Raw genomic sequence first — 22122 nt, 5'->3', positions numbered from 1 at the left:
CAAGAGTTAACTGCGTCAAATAAATACGCTAAATGCTCTGAGCTTCTCTGTGACAAGACTTAATCGGAGAGGATATGTGACAAGTAAAGTCACAAAGAACAAAGTCAGGAGCACAGTTTGATAATAGTATTTATTTCAGTTCGTGACAAGCTTTAAGCATTTTCCGGAAAGGTCCATACCATTCTTAAACACATGGTCAGAAGAATTTTCTTAGTCACGATTAAGATCTGCTGGATAGTGTAGACAATGGTTACAGACAAGTGGTTAATAAAAATTGGGCTTGGGTGAATGAAGGGACAGTGTGTTAATGAATAAAAGATCAAGTTTTCTGCATTTGGAGTTTGGCCAGGCAGCTGTTCATTGTATTCTGTTTACTTCTAGATATTCTAGATTTCAGAATTCTACTGATAAAATTTGTAAAAACAACCCCCCCACCTCCACACGAAACTAAAAATGGAATGGGGTTGCCATCCTTTTGTAAATGGAATGGGGTTGCCAACTTTTTTGTCAAGTGAGTGGGGAAAACTTACCATGAGCTATTAATATAATTACTTAAAAGAAAGGACCGTGCAACACCAAACGAATACAAGGACTTGGCCTTAAAAAAAAAGGTTGGTCCTTGGGGCGCCTGGGTGACTCAGTTGGTTGGGCATCCGACTTCATTCAGCTCAGGTCATGATCTCGTGGTTCCTGGGTTCGAGCCCCGAGTTGGGCTCTGTGATGACAGCTTAGAGCCTGGAGCCTGCTTTGGATTCTGTGTCTCCCTCTCTCTGTCTCTGTTCCGCCCCCGATTGTACTGTGTCTCCCTCTCAAAGGTAAATAAAGATTAAAAAAAAAATTTTTAAAGGATGATCCTTTTAAGAGGGACCATTTAGCAATTTTATACTAACATACATTTATACATACACCCAAATATATTTTCCTTAGTTTGCTTAGGACCTGTGTAAATCTCCACCCATGTGGGTACATTTCAGAACCACCTAACTTGGGTCAGGGGACGCCTGAATGGCTTAGTCTGTTAAGTGTCTGATTCATGATTTCGGCTCAGGTTATGATCTCACAGGTGGTGAGTTCGAGCCCCGCGAGAGGCTCTGTACTGACAGCATGGAGCTTGCTTGGGATTCCCTGTCTCTCTCTCTCTCTCTCTCTCTCTCTCTCTCTTTCTCTCTCTCTGCCCCTCCCCTGCTCACGTGTTCTTTTTCTCAAGAATAAATAAATTAATTTAAAAAAAAGAAACACCTCACTTGAGAGAACCTAGGCAGGTGCCTTTTGGTGATAATGTTACCAGCACAAACAGTAGCTAAGGTAGAATCTGAGCCATAATGAGTGAAGGACTTTGAAGAGCCTCATAGAATCATGTGAGGTTTTCCACTATATGGTCAGGATCCTCTAAAAACTCCCACCCCTGCCCCAACCCAGTACATTCTGTACATATCCGTATCCCTCCTTACACTGCATTTAAGTAGGTAGCTTGATCAGAGGCAGGCGCTAGGCTTAAGGTACAAACCTCTTGGCTAATTGGGATAGTCTTTCATTGCTATATCTGCAGAATGTGGTTCATAGAGTGGTGCTCAGTAAATGTCTGAGATGAGCCTAAATGAAATGAAATAATCTTTATGAATGGCAGCTCCCAACAGTGGAAGGAAAAAATCTTTTGAAGGTAAAGTAATGCAATTTTTGACTTCGGTGAATAGTAAATCTGCAAAGACAATGAGAAAAATGACTTAAGGAGATAACACAAAAGCCTGAATTATTTACCTGAATTAATTACCTGGATAATAACGGGTAACATTTATTGAATGCTTACGGAGTACCTCACTGTGTCGTGTATTATTAATCCATTTACTCAACAAATATTTATGGAGTTCCTCCTTGAGTTTTCTGGGCACTGCTTCTAGCTAGGCATGAGGGGTGCAGAGAAAAGTCAGACACATTTCTGCCGTTACAGGGGAAGTTATATGAAAACAAGTACTTTCTAAAAAAATAACAATGTTAGATAGCAGTAAGCAATATGAAGAAAGTAAAGGAGAGTTAGAGGGTGGAGAGAAGCCCTCAGGAAGCTGTTTTAGGAACAGTGCTCAGAGAACACCCCTCATGCAGTTGGGTGACAGTTGAACTAGCTCTTTGAAGGAGGTACTATCATCACATCTTTTTCCACTTGTGGTAACCCAGGAATACGCAGGTTCAACAACCTGCTCAAGGTCACACAGCTAATAAATTGCAGGGCCAGGATTTCATTAAGCCAAGCAGCCTAGCTCCAGACCCATTTCTCTTAATCACCATGCCAGAGGCTGTAGAAATGAATAATCAAGTCATGCTTTCAATAGAAATGTTTTGTTTGAACCCAGCCATTTTTTGCTTTAGAAAACTGATAATCCAGCGTGCCTGGCTGGCTCCAGTGGAGCATGGGGCTGGTGGTCTCAGGGCTTTGAGTTCAAGACCCATGTGGGGTATAGAGGTTACTTAAAAAGAAAAATCTGTAAAAAAAAAAAAAAAAGGAAAAAGAACACTGTTAATCTTACTTAGGTAGACTGAATGCTTTCCATTGTGTGGTCTTCCTTTTGGCCATTTCATTGTCAATTAGCACTTCTATTAGAGCACATCACTAGCAAAGAGAAGGGTCGCCAAGTAAAATGGATTACATGCTTATTTATTAAAAACATTAGCTTGGTGAGGGACAGAGCAGAAACCGTTGCGTAAATGGCTTTTAAATAGCCTTGCAATTTAATTTCTCCCTGTTTTCTCTGACTTTCACTTAATATGGATGCTTTAGAGTTTGTTTCATGATTTTTTTTGTTTTGTTTTTTATTTTGTTTTTTTTTTTTTTTTCGTCCAGAAGTTCCATTAGTGGCTCAGAGTGAACCTATATTTAACTAAAGGTTGTGTATAGTCGCAACAGTATCAGAGACCAGATCAGAGAGCCCAGACACAGACCTATGTATTTTTGGATGTTTGCTCATGCGTTCCACACATAAGTGAGCCTGTTGTAGGCCAGGTATCTTATACAAAGTGTTTTGCTTGAGGTGAGGCAAATCAGCACTCTCTCTGCCCTCTGGGGATGTACAATTAATTATTTACTTATAGTGGTAATTGCTGGAAAGGTGAAAGTCCAGATGTATATGCAAATTGTTTCCTGTATATATTCTCCAAATAGGTCCCATATGGTACAAGGTGGGTAAAAGAAGATTTACTGAATTACAGCTCTGGTGGCCTGAGAATAACTGTTTGATGTTGGGAAACAGCTCGCGCTGACGGGAAGACAGAGCCGCGTGTAGCATACCCAGCTTACCGATTGCTCTATCCTAGCCAAACTGTACTGGTTGTTCCCACTAACCTTGAATGTATAGGGCCATTTCTTACAATTACATTTATTCCTTCAGCAGTTAATACTTAGCAGTTAACAGATGATCAATTAATATTTGTTAAATTAAACTTAATAATGTGATGATGTTGAAGTGTAGTGGTTTCATTTGTTTCCTGAGAAAATACTATTTTTTTCATCTTTAAGGCAGTTTATTCAAATACCAAAGGGGAAATTCTCAAAAGTTTCCTCTTTATTCTCATTCTCTTCCTTACAAGATTGTGGGGTTTCTTTTTCTCTCATTCTGGTTTTTCTTTTCCTTTTCTTCTTTGTTTTTCTTTTTGTTTTTGTTTGGTTTTGAGGGAGGAAAATTCTATTATAATTTAGGTCAGTACAAAGCTATCTATTTTATGCAAAAGGATATAAAATCCCAAGTGTGTACCATTCTGCTTTTATATTTCAGTAAGGTATTGTTTGAAACAGCCCTTGCATGAAGAATGGAATAGTAGATGTGAAAAATGGGTATAATTTGGGGGGGGGGGGCGGGTGCAGAATTACTACATTTTAATCACATCACTCAGATATTTTTCCATTTCTTTCTCCCTGAGCATTTAAACCATAGTGTGATCACAGATGATCAGTTTTCTTAGCAGTAACCATCACTTGGAGCCTGTGGATCAGCCAGTAGGTGATTTCAGGTTGATGCCACTACAGTGAGTTCATTCTGGAAGCCCCCAGCACCCTGGTGGTAATATCTGGAGAATATTCCTTTAATACTTGCTATGGTGAACTGGCCCACAGTCTCACCTTGTTGGCATTGTCCTCAGTGTCTTGCAGAAATAGAAGCAGATACTGAAAGAGGAGAGTGTGCTTGTATTTGCGCTGTTCTGTGAGGGTTGGCTGCTTGGTGAGCCCTTGGTCTTGGGTCTGCTGCGGAGGGGTATTTAGAGCAACAAAGCATAACTGGGAGTGACGGGAGGCAACGGCTTCCCAGTCGAAGTTCTAGCCATGGACTCTGCCATGCCACACTGGCCAGTGAAGGAGACCGATGGGATTTCTCCTTGCCCCTGTCGTCAGGTCTTTCGTCAGGTCTTTGATCTCTTCCTCTCGGCACCTTGCTTTCAGCTATTGGCGAGGCTGACCAACAGCGGGCCTCTGGCATCAGCAGAGTCTGCCTGGTAAATGATGAGCCGGTAAGGACACACGTTCTCTGTACGCACTCAGCTCCACGAGGGACCCTCTCTCCCTTCACCCTCCAGTGTCTAAGCAGAGATACAGTGTTGGAGTCTTGTACATACGGTTTAGCCTTTGAATAGAGAGTTTTATCTAGACTTTCTGCTTGCTTAAGAATAGTGTGGGTGGATTCTCCTTGATTTACCTCTCCATTTAGTGGAAATAGAACTCGAACTGACAGCCAGGTATAAGTGCTCATAGGTTCACAGTCTCTTTTTAGTTCTTCAGCAGCCTGAGGGACGTGGTGAGTGGTAAGGAAAGGGAGACGATGGTGAGGTTGGGGCAGAAGGGAACAGGTGACCTCAGGTAAGGTGTATTTTTTTTTTAAGGTATATTTTCTTGGAATGATTTTATGAGTATTAAGGGTTTCGGCATTACATCTGACCCACAGGGGAATGCTTCTTGGATTTTGGTCTTTTTTAGAATGAGCAGATTTACCATCCTTTTTACTAGTCAGGAAGTTGAGTTGGAGAAAGGTGAACTTACCATGCGATTCTTTTTTCAGGCACCAGGTAGTAGCTTTCTTGCCATTTCTCCTGCGGTCTGCCTGTATATCTGGTCATCAACCCTCCTATTTAGGGGTCATTAATAAGATCCCTCTGAAACTGTTCAGTTGCCATTTTTTATTTAATTTGGAGTTGGAAGAGTGGGGGTTGTGGCTGCATGATTATTATGCTGTAACTTGTTTCTTTTTAACTTTATTAATTGAGTGGGTTCTACAGAAGGAATTATGCAAGTGTGCTGTCATTCTACTATTTACCCTCAAAGCTGCACTTCAAATTTTAACTTTTTAATGAAATTCCCTCTTCTTTAAATTTTTTTTAACATTTTTCATTTATTTTTGAGAGAGGGAGAGAGAGAGAGAGAGCGCGCACAAGCAGGGCAGGGGCAGAGAGAGAGGAAGATAAGAATCTGAAGCAGACTCCAGGCTCTGAGCCGTCAGCACAGAGCCCAACGTGGGGCTCAAACCCACGAACCATGAAATCATGACCTGAGCTGAAGTTGGACACTTAACCAACTGAGACACCCAGGAGCCCATAAATTTTAATTTTTAGCAGTCCATCACCTTAACCACCTGGTCACCACGTCCCCTAAATTTTAATTTTTAAAAACACGTCTCCATCAGGGAGCCTGGGTGGCTCAGTCAGTTGAGTGTCCGACTCTTGATTTCAGCTCAAGTCATGTCTCACACGTTCGTTCGTGAGTTTGAACCCTGAGTCAGGCTCTACAATGATAGCACAGAACCTGCTTGGGATGCTTTTTCTCTCCCTTTCACTGCTTCTCTCTCTTACTCTCAAAATAAATAAGTAAACATTTTTTAAAAGTTAAATAAAAAAAACACATCTCCATCTATGTTTATAGTAATAAACATCTGAGTTTGAATCCCAGTAATGCAACTAATTATTAGATTGAATTTTGGGAAGTTATTCAACCTAACACAATGTATAGCCCAGAGTGGGCATTCAGTAAATGCTGGTTCCCCTTCCCTTTGCCTATTCTCTTAGATAAAAATTTTTAAATTGCTTGTTTCATTATATTGAGTGGTTAATATATATGCATATAGAACAGGACTCCAAACATTAAAAAGTTACATTAGGAAGAAACAATTTTCTACTTCTGTTTCCACATTTTCACCTTCCTGGAGAGAACTGCTTGTGCTGTGTCTCTTGTGTAATCTTTGGGGCATATTCTATGCTTATGCTTATGGAAACCTGTGATGCTTCTACACTCTCACACACACATGTACAAAGAGCATACCGTACGTACACAACCAGTCCCCTACAGATGGACATTTGTGCTTGTTTTATCTTTTGCTGTTACAGAAGGTAATAAATATCTTTGCATGCATTTCTTTTTTTAAAGCTCATTTGTGACTCTGTAGAATAAATTATTGCAAGTAAGTTTTCTAGTGCAATGGTTATGGAATTTCTTTAATAATAAATACTGCCAAATTCCTTTATGTAGAATTTGTATCAGTTCTCACTCTGAGCTATAATATACGAGTGTATGTATTTGTACTATAGTTTACTTACCAGTGCTGTCAAATTCTAATCTTTGTTAATCTGGTAAATGAAAAATAGTATTTCATTGTGCTTTTAATTTATGTTTAACTTTTGATTGACTATGCTTTCATATGTTTAAAAATCCTGTATGTGTCCTTTTCTGTGAACTATTTATACCTGTCCTTTGCTTATTTTCATTTTTCTCATGAGTGTTTTTTTTTGCTGATTTAACAAAAATTTTACTATTAAAAAATGAAGCATTTGCCTGTCGCATGTTACAAATATTTTTTATCCATTTATTATTTAACTCTTTGATGTAAGGAGAGTTTTTAAAAGAATTCGGTGCATTTTTTTTCTTTAATTTTATGACGTCAAATTTAACAAAAAAATTGAAGTGAGCACCCGGGTGACTCAGTCAGCTGAGCAGAGTCTGATTCTTGGTTTTAGCTCAGGTCATGAGCCCAGAGTTGAGGTGGAATCGAGCCCTGTGTCAGGCTCCTCGCTGAACATGGACCCTCTTGAGCTGCTTGAGATTCTCTCTCTCTCCTTCTGCCCCTCTGCTTTCTCTCCCTCTGCTTATGCTCCCTCTCTCTCTAAATTAATCACTCCTAGAGATCCAACTTAACTTGTTTCTGGTTGTTACAATACCATTTGTTGAGTTCTCTGTTGATTTCCTTATTGACATGAGATACTCACATTGACATTGACATATCACTGCTTCTCCTCTGTACTTGTGTATATTCCTTAGAGAAACTTTTGTAAAAATTCTGTCACCTGGAAATTCTGTACAATTTCCTCTTTTGTTGTTTTGTCATTCATGGGTCACAGTCCAATTGTAATGATTTTCTGGTTGTCAGTAAATCATGATTCTAAAAAATTCAGCCTTCTTGAGCAAATCTGGAAATAAAGTGGGGAAATGTTCCTTTGTACCTATTCCATATCCAACTGTTTTACATATGAACTAAAGAAGCTGCAGCAACTCAGAAGGTATATCATCTACCCACCTACCTGAAAAAAATTGCAAACTAGAAAAAAGCAAGTCTGAGAAAGGGAAATACAGGGGTGTAAGAAACTACTGTTGAATAATGTAACCAGTGAAAATCATAGATAATTAAAGGTTAATTCTAATAATGTGGCTATGAAGTTTAATGCAGTTCTTTAAAGCATTTCAAAAACAGAACAGGCACGTGTAAAAATAAATCCTAAAAAAAAAAAGAATGATTCTTGCTGATTTTTAATGAAACATTCTGTACTAGTTGCACCTGCCATCTGTCCTTCTGGTACCGCGAATCCAGCCGCCCATACCTCTGACTGCAGGTACCTGGCTGTTGAGTGGCTGTCTTAGCGAGTCTTGCCTTAATTACTTCCTGGTCTCATTGAGTCCTCCAGTATATTGGCCTCTACTTCTCTCCCTGTCCATCAGCTCTGTCTTCTCCTCCTTCACTGTTCGGGTTAGACTTTAGGATCCATCATTTCAGTAACTCACAAATAACTGAACTCCTACTTGTTTGTCAAACCCCAGACCAGGATAAACTCTTGCATCTGCTTCCTCAGTAACCTGTCTCTGGGCGTTTGAGTATTGATGAGGAAAATGACGCAGTGGGACAGGTGAGAGCCAAATCAGTTTGTGGTCACCATTCTCAACTAGACTGTCAGGACTGCGCAGCAACCCTACTAGGCTTCTTTGGTTCACTCGTTTTTTTCCTCTTTCTACAGAGATTATTTCAAATCTTTGCTGCTCTCTGCAAACCTGTGCGGCCTCTCTTCACTCTTAGCAGATGAGAGTGACATGCGTCACACAGTGAGAGACGTTGCACTGGAACTCCCTCAGCTTCCTACTCTCCAGTGTTCGCACATTTCTACATCTAGGCCTGATTTCTCTTCCTTTCTGCTCATTACAGGGAAGAAGCGTCTTTCTTCCTGAGTAAGGGCCACATGTGCTCTGGGTCTTTCTGCTTTCTGGGAACTCTGTCTTTCCCCTCTCTTGCCTCATCAGCTTCCCTCTCTGCTGGATGCTGCCCTTGGGATTTAAGCATGTTCAAGTGTCTCCCGTCTTAAAACAAGCAGATGAACAAGAACCTCCCTCACCGTGCCCCTCTTTCTTCCCCAGCTGCCACACTGTTGCCTTGTCTTCAAAGTCAAACTTGTCAGGGCCCTTACCTGCCCTTGCCACCTCCTTTTCATTTTCCACGTTGCCCCTGGCCCACTGCACCTTGACTTTTACTCCTAACATTTTTTAAATAACTACCAGTAGACTAGACACGGGAGGTGGGGCTTCCGAATCATTAGAAAATAAAGGAAAAAAGAAAATGCAATGAATATAGGAAAAAGAAAACACTAAAAATACAAAATAAAAATTTTAAAGCTCCAAATATGTCAGTAATTACAGTGAACTTGAAAGGTTAAACTATACGGTGTGATCTGTTTTCCTTAACAGTCTAGAAAAGGTAAAAGTATAATATCAGAAGGCAGATTGCTGAGAGGAGGGCATTGTCAGCGCAGGGCACAGGGAACTTTTGGCTGTTATGCAAACATGTAAACATCACATGTTTTACATGTTAATTGTTGTGTTTCGTGGCTTTATGTTTGCCACAATGTGTATATTTACATTTAGTGATTTTAATTGGGTGTTATCCCACCATGAAGCTGACAAAAAAAATTTAATAGAAACAGAATAACATACCACTTGGCTCCTAGTAGTTTGTATTTACAAGTCCTAATCATGTAAACACAATACTTCGTTAACTGAAAATGTGATTATATTGCATTAGGAGGATGACCAGAGGGGAAGGGCAGCTAAAAGATCTTAATCCTAATTGACCGTTAATGGGAAATTGAGAGAATGTCTAAGACTGATGAACCAAGAATTAGCAATGAAAGCAGTTTGTTTAGAAACACCTAAGCAAAAATTGGAAGAAAATGCCAAAGGAGAAGCCTCTAGGAGGCAGACTTGGGGGTCTGGAAGGGGCTGTAGGGGGGACTGATAATTTGTTGGCAGCCTGTTAGAGTTCCTTTACTTTTTTGACCTTGTGCCTGTATCATTTGAATAAAAATTAATTTTAAAACGTGGGACAGGGGCGCCTGGGTGGCGCAGTCGGTTAAGCGTCCGACTTCAGCCAGGTCACGATCTCGCGGTCCGTGAGTTCGAGCCCCGCATCAGGCTCTGGGCTGATGGCTCAGAGCCTGGAGCCTGTTTCCGATTCTGTGTCTCCCTCTCTCTCTGCCCCTCCCCCATTCATGCTCTGTCTCTCTCTGTCCCAAAAATAAATAAACATTGAAAAAAAAAAATTTTTTTTTAAATAAAAAAAAAAAAAAAACGTGGGACAGTGCATAATTAAAAAAAAAGAGAGAGAGAGAGGGCGCCTGGGCGGCTCAGTCAGTTAAGTGTCTGACTTCGACTCAGGTCATGATCTCTCAGTTCACAGGTTCAAGCCCTGCATCGGGCTCTGCGCTGACCGCACAGAGCCTGGAGCTTCCTTCAGATTCTGTCTCCCCCTCTTTCTCTGCCCCTCTCCCATTCATGTTCTTTCTCTCTCAAAAATAAATAAAACATTAAAAAATTTTTTTAGGGGCACCTGGGTGGCTCAGTCGGTTAAGCATCCCAACTTTGGCTCAGGTCATGATCTTGCAGTTGGTGAGTTTGAGCCCCACGTCGGGCTCTGTGCTGACAGCTTGGAGCCTGGAGCCTCTTCAGATTGTGTGCGTGTGTGTGTGTGTGTGTGTGTGTGTGTGTGTGTGTGTGTCTCCCTCTCTCTCTGCCCCTCCCCCACTTGAACTCTGTGTCTCTCTCAAAAATAAATATTTTTAGAAAAATTAAAAAAAAATTTTTTTTAATGTGGGCCAGTGCACTGCTAGAAATAACTATAGAAAGACCAGAAATGGACGTTGAGCCCAGCTTAGCTGAAAGGGAGTGTGGAAGCTCTGATAGGAGGGACGGCTTTTCCCGGGAGCTGTTGTCCTAGCTGAAGGCAGAAGGGTGAGTTGGGGCACACCAGAGGTCCTGGCAGAACGTCACTGGTCATCAAGGATGTTTCCTTGCAGCCTCTTTCACTCCAGCAGTATTTGCAAAAGAGGCTTACTGATTTATTGCATTTTCTAGCTTTATATTCATGCCAGTGGTGGAAAGACAACACAGATCTCTCCTCTGTGTATTTTTCTCCTTAAAAAGCATTGCTGGTCTGTCTAGCACCACTATCACATCGAGTGTTTGATGGGATATTCTTACTTGTTTCTGTTTTTTTAGGGGTTATCATTCAGTGCTACTCCGTGTTTTTCAAATTTGGTGATAAATTGTTATGTTTCCGAGTTATCTTTTCCTTCCTTAATATCTCTCGTTGACTGTGATGAGAATTCATCTTGTTGCATGATATTGGCAAAGATTGTCTTTAGGTTCCTTAGACCTATATTAATAAACTGTGTTGGCCACTGTTTTCCACTCGTATCCTGCTTTTAAGGTTTTAAAATCACTCCCATTTCTGACTCCTAAAAACAATCAGATAAAAGATCACTTAGAATATGAAGGTTTGAAATACACCCATTTCTGACTTCTAAAAACAATCAGATAAAAGATCACTTAGAATATGAAAGTTCGAAATTCTGTGCAGTTCCTTGTTAAGGACAGGCAGGGTCACTGTACTGTGCACTCATGTGGCACATGTCAGGGGGCTATTAGGAAGTTTTGGAGGCAATTTATTTTGATAATGACCATCTTAACAAATTTGTTGGCATCTCACTGAAATATGCTTTGATATATAAGATAAAATTGATTTTTTTCTATTTATAATTTAAGTGGGGTACCTATAATCAAAAATAACACTTAGTGGGTCCATTCATGCAGCAGCCACTGTTTGAATGATTAAGAATGGTAGGTGCTTGACCACTTAGAAGCTCACAGTTTATTTAGTAGGAGGTAGTTAAAAAAAAAAAAAAAAAGGCAACCACACTGTAAGGTATTAAGGGCTGTGTAAAGAAGCGTACCGGGGCACCTGGGTGGCTCAGTCAGTTAAGCGGCCAACTTTGGCTCAGGTCATGATCTTGTGGTGTGTGAGTTCGAGCCCCACGTCGGGCTCTGTGCTGACGGCTGAGAGCCTGGAGCCTGCTTCGGATTCTGTGTTTCTGTCTCTCTCTTTGCCTCCCCTGCTCACACTGTCTCTCTCACTCTCAAAAAGAAAAAAAGAAATGTCCCAAGTGCTGTAGGGAACATAGGCAGAGAAGTTACAGGCCTTCCATTTTCAATAAGTATTCTTTTTCTCCTATTTCCAAGTTTTTATCACTCATAAAGCTACTGTTTTTTACTGAAGCCATTCACTATTTTGCCATTTAAAAATGAAAATTCACCTTGAAACACTGACTTGGGGAAGGAAGGAGACATTATTGTATGATAACATAGTATAATTAAGGAAGTATACCATTGGGAAAATTTTTATTGTCTGGCTCCTCATGAAATAAGCGTTAGTCATTATTAGTGATATCTTCAGTCATGTTTTCTTTAAAAAAATTTTTTTTAATTTAGAGAGAGTGTGGGGGAGGGGCATAGAGAGAGGGAGAGAAAATCTCGAGGAGGCTGCACACCGAGCACAAGGCCCCCCATGGGGCTCGATCTCCCGACTGATCATGACCTGAGCCGAAGTCAAGAGTCGGATGCTTAACCTACTGAGCCACACAGGCACCCCTGTGGTCATGTTTTCTTATAAGAAAGATGTGACTGTTCTTTAACTTGTCCTTTGATAAAAATCCAAAGTGGTCATCCTAAAGAGAACTAAAATCATACCTGTGTACAGTTTTTCAGTAAAGTAACTTGGTACATAGAGCGACGAGGATGTTGAGAAGGGTTCTTGACTTGGAGTATGTGCACTGTGTGCTTCGGGAACTTTTGACTTAAGTTGGCAGCGTTGTCCAGATCGCCTTTTCCCGTTGTGTTTTGTGTGTCTGTGTGTGTGCGTGTGTGGTTTTTCCTTTGAGAGAGTGGTGTTAAAGTCACGTCATGGTCATGGATTTGTGTACTTCTTTTCTTGTGTCATTTTTGCTTATTGAAAAACTCAGTTATTAGGCACATAGATATTTACATTTAGGATTATTACATCCTCCTGATGACTTGGCCCTTTTAATCACTATATAGTAGGTCTTTTTACTTTGTTGGTTCAGTTCTCCTTGTACTGAAGTCTGATTTGTCGGATATTATTATAGCATCTCTAGCTCTGTTTTGCTTAGTGTTTGCATTGTACATTTTTCCCCATAATTTTACTTTCAGTCTATCTGTGTATTCAGACTTAAAGTGCATCTCTTGGAGACCGCGTACATTTGGGCCTTTTTAAAAAATTAATTTGATAATCTCTTTGAATTGTCAGTTTATGTTGAATATAATTATTGATCTGTTTGGTAAGTGTAATATGCTCTGTTTTGTTTTTGTCCCATCTGTCTGTTGTTATCGTGTTGTTCCTCTCTTCTTCCTTTCTTGCCTCCTTTTGAGTTAATCAGTATTTTTTAGTATTCCATTGGAATTCCTCTGTCGACTTCTTACCTAGGTCTCTGCATTTTTTCAGTGCCTTTTTTCCAGTGGTTGCTCTAGAGATTACAGAATACGTTTACATATTATTACAGTCTACATAGGACTACTATTGTACCAGATCAGATAAAATGTAAGGATTTTGTAAGAGTATTTTAATTCCCTTGACCTTTGGACTTTTATTTTCACATATACTCACATCTGCTTACACTATAAACTCCATCATATGGTGTCATAATTTTTTGCTTTAAACACTCATATGTCTTTTAAAGAAATTAAGAAATAAAAAAAATCTGTACCCTTTTTCTACTCACCCACATATTTATTCCTTTCCAGAGCTCTCTATTCCTTGGTGTAGTAGCTTCAGTTTCCATCCTGGCCACTTCTCTTCAGCCAGAAAACCTTTCTTTAGCACTTTATATAGTATATGTCTTTTGGCAGCAAGTTCTCTCATCTCTTGTTCATCTAAAAATGTCTCTGTCTTCTAGTTTGAAGAATGTTTTCATTGGATGAAGAATTTGGGGGTTCCATTTGGTTTTTTTTTTTGTTTTTTTTTTTTTATTTTATTTTTGGGACAGAGAGAGACAGAGCATGAACGGGGGAGGGGCAGAGAGAGAGGGAGACACAGAATCGGAAACAGGCTCCAGGCTCTGAGCCATCAGCCCAGAGCCCGACGCGGGGCTCGAACTCACGGACCGCGAGATCGTGACCTGGCTGAAGTCGGACGCTTAACCAACTGCGCCACCCAGGCGCCCCTCCATTTGGTTTTTTTGCAGCACATCAAAAACCTTTCAGTGTCACCTGACCTCCGTTGTTTCTGAAGAAAAGTGGGCTGCCATTTGTATTGTCATTCCTTTGGATGTATTGTGTTGTTTCCCCCACCCCCACCGGGGCTGCTTTTAAGGTTCTCCTCCCAGGGCACCTGGGTGGCTCAGGTCATGATCTCATGGTTTGTGAGTTCAAGCCCTACATCAGGCTCTGTGCTGATGGCACAGAGCCTGCTTGGGATTCTCTCCTCTCTCTGCCCCTCACCTGCTTGTGTGCACTCTCTCTGTCTCTCTCTCTCAAAATAAATAAATAAACTTAAAAAAAAAAAGTTTCCCCTTCCCTCCTAAACATGATTTTTAGCAGCTTGACTGATAAACAGATACATAAAGGTTAAACAGTTTGCCCAAGAACGCATAGCTAGTGAGTAGAAAAATTCATTTCAGTTGATGTTGAAGGCAGGGAGAACTCTGTTATTATTCAAGAATTGGAGTATGGATCCATGGGATGCAGACTTGAAGAGCCAATGAAACTATGGCATTTAAGGACTGTAAATATGCTGCACACTCAGGGCAAGCCGTGGGGTCCCTTTGCCCCTGCTGCAGTAAGAATGAGGGAATTCACGGTCTACTGGGTTGAGTGGACAACTTGAAGAAAGAAAAATGCCAAGACCTAAACTTGTATTTTCAGCTTAAGATGGGGACTAAAACTTGTAGCTATTCTATAATTAAGCTAACACAATTTCTTGTATCTACTAGCCTTAGGGCTAAGATAGTTCTTAAACTCACTGTTTGATCCAGCATGAGCTGAATTCATTTTCTTGCCAGGTTTTCTGTTTGAGAGTTAAGTGTTGATCAGGAAGGAATGAGATCGGTTATTCCAAACTCTCCTTCAAAGAGTTTCTTGGGGAGAGAGTATGCTCATAAGTGGTGCTGTGGCAATCTAAGAAAGAAAAAAGGCGGTTGTGGGGGGGGGTGGTATTTGTTTGAATGGGTGTTTTATAATCAGAATTCTATAATATAAAATATTTTCCCTATATTCTATTTTATTTGTAATATAAGACTCATATAAATGTGTTCTGAATAAGTTGGATGGCTCATAAAATGATCATGTTTAATGTTGAAAGTTAAGAGATCTTATTTTTAAAAAGGATTTTGGAGAATATGCTACCTTTTCCAACTCAGGGGGTGGGATGAGAAGGAATACTATTTCCAGATGAGCACTCTGTCTTCTCCTCTGCTTTCCAGGTACAGACACAGCCATACCTGTGCTTGTCCACCAGTCTTCTACTCTGTTGGTAGAATCTGCCAGAAATAATTTAATCCTGCATCCAAAAATACATGTTACCCTAGGGGTCACTTGTTATCCAATGGGCCAAATCCCGCCTTTTGCTGTGTTTTTGTATGGCCCTAAACTAAGAAAGGTTCTTATATTTTTAAGAAGCTTGAGGGTGCAGGGAATGAATATGCAACAGAGATAGCATACAGCCTACAAAGCCTAAGATATTTATTATCCAGCTTTTTATAGAAAAAATTTGCTGACCCCTCTTTTTCACTGCACTTGCTGGAGATACAAAAAAGTAAGGATTCTGCTCACATATAGCTTATTTGATCAAGAATTTCTCATTAGGGAATTGATTATATAACATCCCCTTCTTTTTTTGTTTGTTTTTGAATTTGAACATGTCTGATAAGCATCTCTAAATTATTCATTGTGCTCTCATGTTTACCTCTGAATTTAAAAATAGTGATAGCTATGTGTATCAGCTGACATTGCTGTGTAACAAACCATCCCAACACTCAGAAGCTTAAACTAACAAGCATATATAATGTTTTAGGAGCCAGTGGGTCATCTGGGGAACCACTTGATTTAATCTGGGCACAGCTGGGAATGGTTCTGCTCTGTGTATTTCTCATCTTCTGGTGTCAGCCCAGGCAAGTCCTTCTCAAGGTGATAGCAGAAGTTTGAGACCAAGCTGAAGCACAACAAAGGCTCTTGATGACTAGTTTGGGACTAGCTATACTGTTACTTCCAACTCATTCTTTTGGCCAAAGCAAATCATGTGAGTGAGCCTCCAAAGAGTGGGGAGCTTTGCCCTGCCCTCACTGGGAGGACATTGGAGAGTTACATGGCAGAGGGCATGGAAATTTGAGGCCAGTAATGCAGTCTGTCATAATATGGGTTAGCACCAGGATGTGCCTTGCAACTAGCATTGGGAGGTGGGTATCATACCCAACAGAGATAGGGACAGGAAGGAATCATTCCTCAGAAGTCCTTCTCTGTGGGGCATCAGGAGTACAGGGGCCCTAAATTCCTTCAGGTTAGCTTTTATTTACTGAGTGTCTTCTTTGTGCCTAACACTGTACTAAGTTATGGGACTTGGGGAGCTTCAGGTCTCACAGTGAAAACAGACCATGGACACATACTTAGAAGATGGTGTGACAGTTCCAGTAGTAGAAGTTTTTACTGGATATAGAAATAGCAACAGGAGAGAGAGGGAGTCAGCTCTGCTTGGTGGAAAGACATAGGAAGCGTTGTTGAGGAAGAGATAAAATTAACTCTTGAAGGATGGACGGGCCTACAGTCCCTGCAGAACAAGTTCAGGTAGAGAAGTACTATTTATGGGAAACAGTACGGCAACCTGTTAATGCTTAGAAATTGATTGTAATTAACATCTGTTTGTGCTCGGATAATACAGAATTCTCTAAGAGCCAGTGAATAACTTTGGACTTACCCCTTTTTTACATTATTTATTGCAGTAGTTTTCACACTTCAGCGTGCATCAGAGTCACCTGGAGGACTTGTTTGAACACAGATTGCTGGGCCCGCCCCTAGACTTTCTTACTCGGTAGGCCTGGAACAGGGCCAGAGAATTTGCATTTCTAACAAGTTTCCAGATGATGCTGATGGTGCTGGTTCAGGGACAACCCTTTGAGGACTATTGATTTATTGAGTCTTTCCTCTGTGTCTGACAGTTTGCATTGTGGTGAGTATATACAAATGAAAAGAAAACATCCCTGTCCTCAGATCGCCCGTGGTAGGGTGGCAGAGACAGAGAAGTAAGTGTATAATGATAGTACGGTGGGGTGGATGATGAGCTCCCTGAAAGCGCGGTGTGCAGTGAGAATGTACCGAGGGGGTACTAGTTCCCAATGAGGCTAGAGGCTGCAGGTGTGTGTGAGGCACAGCGAAAACCATTCAATTCTGAGCCAAGTTTAAAAAACTTGAAAGTAGAAGGCTCATATTTTTACGGAGCCCCTTTATTTGATTTTCTCCTTTTAAAAAAAATCCTAAAATAATAACAAATAGAAAAATGATCTTGAGTCATGCTTTGCATGAGATTGGTAAATGGAGTCATCTTTAATGTTGCCCTTAAGAAATTTTCTGATCAAAATTTTTTAGACAAGCTTTTATTTAATATTTGTTTATTTAAGAAATCTTTACCTCCAGGGTGGGGCTCAAACTCATGACCCTGAGATCAAGAGTCTTATGCTATTCCTACTGAGCCAGCCAGGTGCCCCTAGACAAACTTTTAGTTGTATGGGGAAGATGGCAAAGGCTGAGTTGGCTACTTTGTAAATAAAAGATGCCCCCTTTCTTTTGTTAATTTGTGCTACTCATCTTCAGCTATTTTAAAGAAGTTTGTTGGAGAAAGATATTAACGTTTATTATGTGTGAGTCTGTATTTTCACAACTGCTAGAAATGTATGTATTTTAGGATGCAGACAACACTGAACAAGAGCAGGACAATCAGAAGTGATGACACACAGTTCACTAGGCAGGTTGACCTGGGGCTCCACGTGCTGAGCTTGCATTGGACCAGCTGTTCAGTGCGGTCGTAGGCTAGTGTGACACCGTGGGACAAACTGACGTCCTTCCCTGAAGAGTAGCACTGAGGAGGAATTCAGGGGACGTTAGGTCATGGACACAGGCATCGCTGTCTCTCTTGGTTGGGCACATGAGCTGAGAGAGAAGGGTGGGCAGGAATTGACTAGAAGGACACCTGAAGCAGGCAGCTGGTTGGTCAGCTGACCAAACTATATGCCAGCAAATGAAAGAGTGAACATGGCAAGTAGCCAGGCCAATTTGGAGAAGCAGAAATGTACTCATGGAGTCGTTTGTCTCGGCATTAAAGACATTCTGCCCTCATAATGACACAGCCCAGACTGTGTTCTCATCTCATCCTAAAGGGATAGTACCCTTAGAGGAGTATTGGTCTATATGGCTTCTATCTATCTCTTTATATTTTTTTAATCAAAAACATATACCTAAAGTTATGCAGAACATTTCATTTTAAATAGTTCTGTTCCCTCTGGCAAACCGAGCTGAAGTTAAGTAGAAATTATAAATAGAATTCTTGCACCTTAAAATTGTGTAGTGTGATGTATTTTTGTTGAAGTTGAATTACTCATGAAAATTATTTGTAGTCTTTTTAACTGCCCTTTTTAAAATATAATTTCATTAACAATGAAATCTTGTTAACCTCTTTCTTAGCATACATCTGTGGATGGATATACTGAACCACATATCCAGCCCACCAAATCAAGTAGCCGACAGAACATCCCTCGGTGTAGAAACTCCATTACGTCCGCGGACGAACAGCCTCACATTGGAAATTATCGTTTACAAAAAACAATAGGGAAGGGAAATTTTGCCAAAGTGAAATTGGCAAGACATGTTCTAACGGGTAGAGAGGTAAGTTTTCATGATGCTTTCTAATATTTACTTGGACCTCTCCAGAGTCTTTAAAGCTTTCCTATAGTTGATGCTGGGAATGAATGACAGTTGAAATATGGTAAAACACTGGGATGCATGTGAATGGAACATCCGTGGACACAGCTGTAGTTGGCCTTCGAACGTTTAGAAAAGACTCCTCCCTTCACGTAGCATCTTTTGTAAATCAGGTGTAACTACAGAGGAGCTTTTCTCAGACTTCTGTCTTCATTATACGGTTTCTGTAAACATTTCTGACTACCGTTGTTCCCTGGCCCCAGGAAGAGGGCCAGGGAAGTTCACATTAATTATTGCTTCATGTAAATTGGGTATATATATATATATAAAGACACCCACTAATTTTTATCTATTTAGAGCCCACATTGCACAAGTGTTATTATATTGATGTTTTTCCTCAGGTAATAAGAGAATTGGGTTTCTAAAATCCCACGCGTTTTAAATTATGTGTATGTATATAGAGAAAAAATTTATGTATTTAGTAATTATTATTGTTACTAATATTTATTTAATACTTTACATAGTAAAGACTAAAAAACAGTATTACTTAATGTTTCCCTGCTCTAGTGAGGACATTGTGAAGATCTCAGTCATAATTTGTTTTTAATCAGTTTTTCCTTCTCTCTGTCCATAATATCACTTCTGGTTGATCTTAGTCCTCTGCCAGGAGCTTTTCAGACATAGCCTCCATCAGGCAGAGACTTTGAGGACATTCAAATCCATTTGCTTACTTTGCTTCTATAAGTGAGCTTGAGCATTCAATTTGTCTTGTATTATTCACGTGATACCTAACCTACTGAATTTACCAGACCCTCCCCTCTGATAATTATAAGTTATTAAAATCATAAGTAAATGATTACAGATGATTTTTACTTTAAAAGGGGAGGCTTGGAAAAAAATAAGAAAGGTGTAATTTTATTGACTCAGAATCGGATGTGTTAAAGACTTAAGTCAGTGGGATACACAGTAAGGCTGCCAGATTATCACAACTTCACCATCTAGTTATGTGAACTCCAATTATAACTATATTACATGTAGTTGGGAATGAAACAAAAGATTTTTTTCTTTGTAATTTTTTATCCGTCAAAATATGTATTCTCAAACATAGTTTGATTCTCTTCTTTTAGGTTGCTGTGAAAATAATAGACAAAACTCAGCTAAATCCTACCAGTCTACAAAAGGTATTTAATTATTTTAACAGTAAGTAATTAGAATTTGAGTTTATTAACATGTGATCTTCTGTAAAGTCAGTTATCCTAAATTTCCTGTTAGGTGAGATAGTATATTCATCAATATGTGAAGAAAAGACGTGATGTAAAGCATTGTATTTAATAACACTTCAATTATATTTATCAAGTGTTTGCTTGAGAAGTATCTACGACTCAAATGCGTGTACCATATGAGAGGAATTTACATCTTCTAATTCAGTAGAATAAAACTTTGTAACAAATGTGTTGAAATACTCAGGATTCTGCTTTGTTAAAAGTGTATTTATAGTTACATTGTCCATAGGTGGGTTTCCTTTTATTGCTTCACTTGCTTTACTTTCTTCTGCAAGAACTAGTCTCTCAGCTAACTTCGAGTAAAAAATAGGAACATTTCTTTAAACAGTGTAAAAAAAAAAAAAAAAAAAAGGAGAGGAAAAAAGGTAGTTAGGGTGGAAATTGCCCTGGTAATCCTAGAAAAGCTGTTTCAGGTTGCTTCATTACTCATGTGGGAAAAGTTTCACATATTCATTTTAGTACTTTAAGAATGAAGCAAATACTTTAACACTTATGCCATATATGTTGTTTTATGTAGTGAGATAGTAAAATACATTGTAATTTTTTATTAGAACGTAATGGGATCATGGTCACATATGTAAATGTGACAAATAACTTTTGAGTTCCTCAAACAGAATCTTTAATATGAGAACTTTTTAGTATGGTGTGTTTAAACTATTCCTGCTGTGATTCTAACATCTAAATCAAAATTCAGGTCTGTGATAGCAAGACTTTCCGCTTGGCTCCATGCCAGATAAGTCAGGGTATTTTTATATACATACTTCTACTCAGAGATCTGTGTTTGTACTACTTACTGAGATTCCTTTTAAGTTTAACAGTTAATGTGACTTTTCATAGCTTTGCTATTTCTGATCAGGGAGAACAGAAAGGTTTGCTGCATTCTTTTTCCTCTGTGACCGTGAGATGGTGTACCTTATGCCTGTCTTCAGAGAGAAACTTCTAGCACCAGTCTTTTAGCTAATCAGTGATGCAGTTGTATGAGATAATGCATCTGGGCAGATGCATTATCCAAAGATTGTCTTTTTCCCTGGGGTGGGGCTTCAGTGGGGCAAATTTTGCCACCCTTCTTTCTGCTGGGAATCTTTTAAAAGTGCTCCATGGCCCTGCCCGTCACCCATCTGGCTTTCCCACCTCTCCTGGATTAATCTCTGAGTGACTCTGGTAAACTGAGTGATTTTAGATGACATTTAGAGACACTTGAGGCCGGTTTTGCTAGCTGGATGCACAGTAATATGACCCCCACTCTGTTCTTCCCAAAGGGGCCCGGAGAAGTGTGTAGAACCACAGTCATACTTGTTGAAACGTGCAGACATGAAGCCGAATGTTGCTTTATTTATCTGAATAACTAAAAAAATGTACTTGGTGACAAGTAATTTCTGTTGTAATTCTGCTCATCTTGCTGATGAAGTGTTTGCTTTTCCAAACAGGCATATAAAGACTGATGGCAATTTTGTTTTCTTTAGTCTATGAAAATAGAATCCAAGGAAAGATGAGCATTCACTTAATGTAGCCTTTACACGTGTATATGTCATTGTTTTTGAAATAATTTTCATTTATGTTCATAGATTTGCTCTCGGTTAAGAGTTTTGGAAAAAAACAAAAAACAACCCAACAGATCAAGGCTTGGTTAGTTCCCATGCATTGTAGAATATTCAGCATTTGTCCAGTCATATCCCCCGGTCAGTTATATCTAAAAAAGAAATAATGGAACGAGAAGTAATCCATTTGTCTTCCTTAGCATTGACAGTCAGGACCTATAGATAAAAAATAGCAAAATATATTCTCCGTGTAATAGGTGTGCTTATTAAAAGGCAGATAATGGTAACACATGTATTTGGAATAAGGGTTCATTTTAATCTCATCTCCAGAAGGGTTTGGTTAAATCTTGTTCTGGACTTGATCTGAATTTAAGCTGATTCCTATCCTTTATATTCTCTTCTGTGTGTAACATATTTTTAGGAAATAATACTTCCCATTGCCAACATCAGTGATAGACAAAGTAACCTAAATTCGATACCCCAACTGTTCAAAATTTCTAACATACAAAGTTCTCAGAAACAGTTTGGTCTTTGGAATTGTTAAGCATCTTTGGCATCAACGTTGTTCACATAAGATGCTCATGTGATTTGTATCACATATCTTGAATTAGTGGGATCCAATTTAATGAGCTGTCATAGTTTAAAAATTATTTGAGTTTGATGCTATATTTACCTCTTCCACTTTGGACCATGAGTCTCACCTCATATTTTAATCGGTGTCTTCTGGGGTAGGGTTTATGAACTATACAGGTGATTCCTGGGG

At 39.6% G+C, this 22122-nt stretch overlaps 1 protein-coding gene across 3 annotated transcripts in view; it reads left to right on the top strand.

Annotated features, from left to right (window-relative positions):
* Positions 1-22122, top strand: part of MARK1 (microtubule affinity regulating kinase 1) — a 121543-nt gene that overhangs the window by 31486 nt on the left and 67935 nt on the right. For all 3 annotated transcript variants that reach the window (XM_045455718.1, XM_045455717.1, XM_045455719.1), the window contains exons 2-3: positions 18302-18502; positions 19666-19719. In XM_045455718.1, coding sequence (XP_045311674.1) covers positions 18302-18502; positions 19666-19719 — 255 coding nt within the window. The remainder of the gene's footprint in view (positions 1-18301; positions 18503-19665; positions 19720-22122) is intronic.

This window comes from Leopardus geoffroyi, chromosome C3 (genome assembly GCF_018350155.1).
Source record: "Leopardus geoffroyi isolate Oge1 chromosome C3, O.geoffroyi_Oge1_pat1.0, whole genome shotgun sequence".
Classification (NCBI taxonomy): domain Eukaryota; kingdom Metazoa; phylum Chordata; class Mammalia; order Carnivora; family Felidae; genus Leopardus; species Leopardus geoffroyi.
Note: the sequence above shows the minus strand (reverse complement) of the source record. Positions and strands in the feature narration are given on the sequence as shown.